This window comes from Cricetulus griseus, unplaced genomic scaffold, assembly GCF_003668045.3.
Source record: "Cricetulus griseus strain 17A/GY unplaced genomic scaffold, alternate assembly CriGri-PICRH-1.0 unplaced_scaffold_1, whole genome shotgun sequence".
NCBI lineage: Eukaryota > Metazoa > Chordata > Mammalia > Rodentia > Cricetidae > Cricetulus > Cricetulus griseus.
In genome coordinates this window covers 6,532,891-6,539,869 of record NW_023276808.1, presented here as the reverse complement: position 1 = coordinate 6,539,869, position 6,979 = coordinate 6,532,891, and the positions used below count along the sequence as shown (strand labels likewise).

Sequence of the window (6,979 nt, the reverse complement as noted above, 5' to 3'; positions counted from 1 at the left end):
GGGATTAAAGGCGTGAGCCACCAACGCCCCGCTTATTTAATGGTTTTGAAGAAAACATTGACACGGAAAGGCCTTTCCACACTGATTACATTCTTAGAGTTTCTTTCTATAATGTGTCCTTTTATGTATCCGAAGATGAATTTGTCAAGCAAAGACTTTATGGAATTAATAACGTTCATATGGTTTCTTTCAAGTATGTGGTCTTTTATGCACTTTACGAGTACTTTGAAATGTGAAGATTTTACCACATTTTTTTCATTCATAACGATTTTGTTTGTTATGTGTTCCTTCATGCATTTGAAGTGAAATGTACTGTGCAAAGGCTTTACCGCACTGAATACATTCATAGGGTTTCTCTCCAGTATGTCTCCTCTTATGCATTTGAAGATTACCAGGCTGTGAAAACGCTTTCCCACACTGATTACATTCATATGGTTTCTCTCCAGTATGTGATCTTTTATGCACACAAAGAACACTGTGATAAGTAAAGGCTTTACCACATTGATTACATTCATAAGGTTTCTCTCCAGTATGTGTCCTTTTATGCACATGAAGTGCCCTCTGATCAGAAAAGGCTTTACCACACTGATTACATTCATATGGTTTCTCTCCAGTGTGTGTCCATTTATGCCTTTGAAGATGACTATCACGAGCAAAGGCTTTACCACACTGTTTACATTCATAGGGTTTCTCTCCAGTGTGTGTCCTTTTATGCCTTTGAAGAGTACTTTGCTGAGAAAAGGCATTACCACACTGATTACATTCATAAGGTTTCTCTCCACTATGTCTCCTTTTATGTGTTTGGAGAGCACTGTGATGAGAAAAGGCTTTACCACATTGCTTACATTCATAGGGTTTCTCTCCAGTATGTCTCCTTTTATGCGTTTGAAGATGACTATCACGAGCAAAGGCTTTACCACACTGATTACATTCATAAGGTTTCTCTCCAGTGTGTATCCTTTTATGCATTTGAAGAGTACTTTGCTGAGAAAAGGCTTTACCACATTGACTACAATCATAAGGTTTCTCTCCAGTATGTCTCCTTTTATGCACATGAAGTGCACTCTGATCAGAAAAGGCATTACCACACTGATTACATTCATAGGGTTTCTCTCCAGTGTGTGTCCTTTTATGCCTTTGAAGATGACTATCACGAGCAAAGGCTTTACCACACTGATTGCATTCATAAGGTTTCTCTCCAGTGTGTATCCTTTTATGCATTTGAAGAGTACTTTGCTGAGAAAAGGCTTTACCACATTGATTACATTCATAGGGTTTCTCTCCAGTGTGTGTCCTTTTATGTGTTTGAAGAGCACTGTGATGAGAAAAGGCTTTACCACATTGCTTACATTTATAGGGTTTCTCTCCAGTATGTCTCCTTTTATGCGTTTGAAGATGACTGTAACGAGCAAAGGTTTTACCACACTGATTACATTCATAAGGTTTCTCTCCAGTGTGTGTCCTTTTATGCATTTGAAGAGTACTTTGCTGAGAAAAGGCTTTACCACACTGATTACATTCATAGGGTTTCTCTCCAGTATGTCTCCTTTTATGCGTTTGAAGATGACTGTGCCGAGAAAAAGCTTTACCACACTGATCACATTCATAGGGTTTTTCTCCAGTGTGTGTTCTTTTGTGTGTTTGAAGATTACTATAATGAGCAAAAGCTTTACCACATAGATTACATTCATAGGGTTTCCTTCCACTATGTGTTCTTTTATGACTTTGAAGATGACTGTAACATGCAAAGGCTTTAAGACGTTGTGTATATACAAAAGGCTTCTCCCCAGTTTGTCTTCCTTCATGCCTGCAAGGAAAATGGGCTTGTAAATGTTTTACCACATTCAATGCAATGTTGAATCTTGATATTTGTATAAATTATTATTACAATTTTTTGAAATTGTGAGGAAGAATCAGATCTTACAGGCTTATCACTGTTTTTACACTCATGTTTTCCCCTACATTAAGCATTGTTTTTCATCTTAGAAGAGGTTGCTTTGCATCTTTGAAGATACCAGTGTAGGTATAATCCTCTAATATATGTTTCTAATATTTAGAACCTTATTTTACAGGTGACTTTTTACATATTGAAGAGAACTCTAAAGATTCAGATTTTATCACCATTATTGAATTTTGAAATTTTCCTGCATGCTGAGTCATATTACATTTCCTAATGAACTAGAACACACAGAAGTATGTACGCAGTCCTAGAGTCATTGGGCTTTTCTGCAGAGTGAACTTGTTGGAGTATTAACAATTAAGCAGGAAAATAAATTACTTCTAAACATGAATCAAATTCAACAAGTATGACTAAATTGGCACTACTGAATGTCTTTTAAATATTCTGGGAGAGTGGTATATTATGTCCTCCAAATTCATTTTCTCATATGCTTGTATCCTGACTAATAATATGATATACTTAGTAAAGGAAGTTTAGAATGAAGAGGCTTCCACATTTAGTTCAGTTTCACTTTCTGTTCCTTAAAGATATGTGCTGGAGAGATTAAGGATTCTCTGCAATAACTGCCTCCTGACTCTTGACAACAATTGCCCCGTCACTAAACTTACAAAAGTAACAGCAAGTACTTGAGCAAACCTAAATTTTGTATGCAGTATTTTCTTAATGGTAGCTATGGAGAGATGCTTATCACATCAAATGTGTATACATTCAGTGATATAGGTAGTAAGAAATGAATGGAGTTAATTATATTTCTACAGTACAGCTCTCATGGTTTGATGATTCAAGTAATTTCTCTTAAGGTATTGTTTACTTGTTTGTTACTTAAAATATTGTTTTGAAAATGCAGTTCACCTACCTGAAATTGAGTTTTATGATTTATTGAGAATTTAATAACCATCAATGCAATTTAAGCTGTGCTCAATTACACTGTTGTTTCTGTTTCAAAATTCAGGACACATCCCAATTTCTTCAGAGACACATTTCTATGAGCTCATAAATGAAAATTACCTTTCATGTCTTTTACAACTTGCACAATGTTCTTCAATAGTATTGTCTTCCCAATTGTATCCTAAAATATAGTAGCAGAAAATGTATATTTATTATTGAAACATGTGCAAAATTTAAGTTACTGTCTTCAGTGAACTTTCAAACTTTGGCTGATTTATTTACCACATTCTTTTTTCTCTCTAAATAAAGTCAAAGAAGAGCACCAATAACCAAATGATGTTGTCCTATTATTTTAAAATATGAAATAAAATACAGTCTTACCTATATCATTGAGGTTCCTGTAGGTCTCCAGCATCACATCTTTGTAGAGATTCTTCTGAGAAGTGTCCAGCAAAGTCCACTCTTTCCATGTGAAGTCGATATGCACATCATCATAGGTGATGACATTCTAAAATATCACATACATGTGTGCAACCAAAAACATGATAGCCACTGTATACTAAATGTATTTTTCTGTAGAACCTTATTTTAAGATATGTTACTTTCATTCAGGATACAGAAAAGCAACTGATTAAATTTGCCAATACAAGGCAGACCAGTATTTCAAATTTCCTGCTTCACTGAAATGTCTGAGAGATACACTAGTGGTGTAGACTGAAGATGGATGCACAATGTTGCTGAAAAGGTTTGTTTGTTTGTCAGGCACTCAGGTATCTCTGTCATTTGTAAAGTCTAGGAAGTTGCCTGCAATGCACTGCCTGTTTACTTAGGTTGTAATAATTCCTTTTTTGGTCTTTGATGGAATTGAAGACTAGACAGTTATAGTTCCAGATTTTCTTTACTTTTTAAAATATGTATTAATAGAATTTAAGCAAAATACAATCCCAGTGATCAGTTAATCACAGTAAAATCGTTAGATCCAGAGAGGCTAAGTAACTAGAACAACTCTAGGGTAGTGTGTTGATAACTTCCTTGTACAAATTCAGCTTGTCTGAAGAAAAAAGATGAAGCTTGCCCCTAGCAAACAAAGGGGTCTAGAGGTCTGTACAGAAGGCTGGCTGAAATAGGAAGTGAAATGGGTGCAATGAGATAGAAGTATGTTGGCTAAGGAGAGAGGGGATATAAGCAAAAAGAAACAGAAACTCGCACTTTTCCACTTGGAAACTAGTGAGATAAAGGTGGCTTTGGCTTACACCTTCTCTATGATTTCTCAGCATTTTCCTCTATATCTTACTCCAAGTTTTCATTATTTTAGAGCAAATAAGAACTCCATTTACAGGGGAGATACATGGATCTCTCTGTGTATAAAATTGAGATTTTCTGGATGCAATGATGGCAGGTAGGGATGTAACTACAAAAGATCAGGTGAGTAAGAATGGGGCAGAGGGGAAGAAGATGAGGAGAGATGTCTGCAATGGGGTAACTTTTAACAGGCTTTGTGGAAACAGTGCAATGACAATTTCCCAGAACCTGTAAGGGTGAGTCCTTAGTGAGGACGCCTAGTAATCAACAATAAAGAAGCTGAACCAGCCATCTTCTATAACCACATAAAGCTCCCATTATTGGATTGGGACACCAAGGCAGCCACAAAATTTTAGAACCACACTTGCCCTGCCTGCAAAACATTCTGGTGCAATGGTGGATCAGAGCTTCTGCAGTGTTCAACAAATGACTGCTTAAACTTGAAGGTCTAGCTCTGAGAGGAAAACCATGCCTGATAGTACCTGAACAGCCAAGGAATAAGAACTTGAATGGCTTAGAAAACTATGGTAGAACAAATTAAAATTGACCAAGAAATAAGTCAATGAAAGGATTCATATGTATATTCTGCTATAATCACAAATTGGTGCTTAGCCCAATTGTCATCAAAGATGCTTCTCCCAGCAGCTGATAGGAACAGATGTGGAGATTCCTACCCAAATATTAGCTTCGGGTCTAGGAATCCTGTGGAAGGAAGGGGTGAACATTGTGGGATCCAGAGGTTTTGCAGAAAACAAGATAACAAGGCCCACAAAATGAACTGAACAAGGCTAATAGGGGTTTGCTTATGGGATTCCTACCAGAAGGTTTTGTAGCAACTCTTTTGACTCGTGGGACAATTTTCCTTCTACTGAGTTACCTTGTACAGCCTTATATGAGGGTTTGTGCCTAGATTTATTTTATCTCATCATGACATTAGGTTGATATCCCTGGGAAGCCTTCTCTTTTCTGAAGGGAAACAGTGTAGCAGTGGATTTGAGGGAACGGAGATTGGAGACAGGGCTAGAATGAGGTAGGGGAAGCTGTGTATATACTCCAAGTTTATTTACCATCATAACCATAATAGCCACAAAAGATCAAATTTCCAATTTTTATTCTGATACTCAAGACAATCTCTTGACTGTCACATTTTGTAAAATCAAGAAACTAATTAAGGATTTTCAAAATAAACAGATGGGCACAGAGTATATTCCCATTCATAATAAGATATATATAGTAGTATTCCTGGCCCAAACTCAGGAAGACATCCCGTACTCATCATATATATAACACCAGCAAGAATAACAGGTAAGGGAGAGTACTTGGTCCCCAGACTGAGAGCTGAGAAACCAGCATGGGACTGATCTAGACCCCCTGAATGTGGGTGTCAGTGGGGAGACCTTGGAAATCTATGGCGCCCCTTGTAGTGCATCATTACTTATCCCTAGCACAAGAATGGACTTTGGGAGCCCATCCCACATGGAGGGATAATCCCTGAGCCTAGACACAAGAGGGTTGTCATAGGCCATATCCCAAAGGATATAACAGATAGGATAGGAGACCTTTGATTATTTGGTGGGTACCAGACAACTGTTATATGTATGCAAATATAGGAACCATAAGATAAAATGGTAGATTATTGAATCTACTATACCCTGCCTTCCTTCAAGGACTCACTGACAAGAACATTGTATCGTTTGGTTACCATGCAACTACCTCTCCCTATTGAATCCCAGACCTGCCAAGCTTCTTGCCTCAACCACCATATAAAGTCTCTGAGAAAAATAAAAGTTTGTAGCTTGATCAGAAATGCTGTCTTGCTGTCCATTCGTTGTGGCTCTCATCCCATCTGATTCCAGGCCCTGTGAGGTTCAGGCCCCCATTGCTGCCCTGTTGGCCAGGGCAAATTTTTGTTACAACACACTATATATTGTTTCTACTCTGGCTAAAAGAATTTTTGTACATTGATAAAAATTAAGATTTTTCTGTTAAAACATATTGTCTTCATGTTTTCACTTATGTTGTTTTTGAGTGTCAAAATGAATTTCTAATTTTATTTTAGCTATTTCATCAATAAAGATGGTATCTCTAAGGACATTTTTTTTATTCCAGTCTGAATTGCAACCTAGCATTCATTTCTAAGTTTCTTGTTTTTCAAATAATAATGATTTTAACAATAATGGGTTTCTACCCATTATTACCTGTGACCCTGAATTGGTGAACTTTGGAGACATGACGTTGTGCTCCTAATGCAGGAAAATATTAACAGAGGAACGCATCCCATGCTAGTCATTGGATGCTTCTATACTTATCAAAAGAAAATACTTTGTGATATGTGTATGTCCACCATTCTCTGAAAAATCAACTTCACAGGCTCTCTCAGATTTCTTGTATATGACCTGAAAGCACTCAATGAATGTGTCTTGAAGATTTCTCATAGCTGCTATGTTAACACATTTGCATGTTAGTTACAGTTCCATTACACTCTTCAAAGACAGAATATTTTGCAAGTGAACCCTGTATTTTGAATATTATGTGTCTGCTCATTTTTATTATTATTGATAACATTTTTTATAGAGGGTATATAAATAATGTTCATAAAGCTATAGGATACCTATAAATAAAATTGCATGTTTATGGGATTTTCTTGAAATTAGATACAACATTAAAAAATACCCATCCAATTGCTGTAAATAAAATGGTTAGGTAACTCCAAACCTTTAATTTTAATGTTTAATCATTAATCTATTCATTTATTTGTGGGCATGCACACATGTGCATGCCTGTGAGAGACAGAGTGTGTGTGTGTGTGTGTGTGTGTGTGTATAGACC

The 6,979-nt window shown here is 36.7% G+C and overlaps 1 protein-coding gene across 1 annotated transcript; it reads right to left on the bottom strand.

The window, feature by feature from the left end:
• Nucleotides 1-255: 255 nt before the first annotated feature.
• On the bottom strand, nt 256-3,575 carry LOC113838952 (zinc finger protein 431-like). The gene is made up of 3 exons (XM_027434451.2): nt 3,230-3,575; nt 2,969-3,029; nt 256-1,807 (listed from the first exon to the last, which is right to left on the bottom strand). The coding sequence occupies exons 1-3, from the start codon at nt 3,261-3,263 to the stop codon at nt 256-258; spliced, it is 1,647 nt and encodes a 548-aa protein (XP_027290252.1). The 5' UTR covers nt 3,264-3,575.
• Between the last annotated feature and the right edge of the window lie 3,404 nt (nt 3,576-6,979).

Bases quoted from the DNA above. Each gene is read 5' to 3' on its own strand.
- LOC113838952 (XM_027434451.2), bottom strand. From the start codon at position 3,263: ATGCTGGAGACCTACAGGAACCTCAATGATATAG. The intron at 3,030-3,229 runs GTAAGACTGTAT...ACTATATTTTAG, and splicing joins CAGGAACCTCAATGATATAG to GATACAATTGGGAAGACAAT. The intron at 1,808-2,968 runs GTAATTTTCATT...TTTTCCTTGCAG, and splicing joins AGTTGTAAAAGACATGAAAG to GCATGAAGGAAGACAAACTG.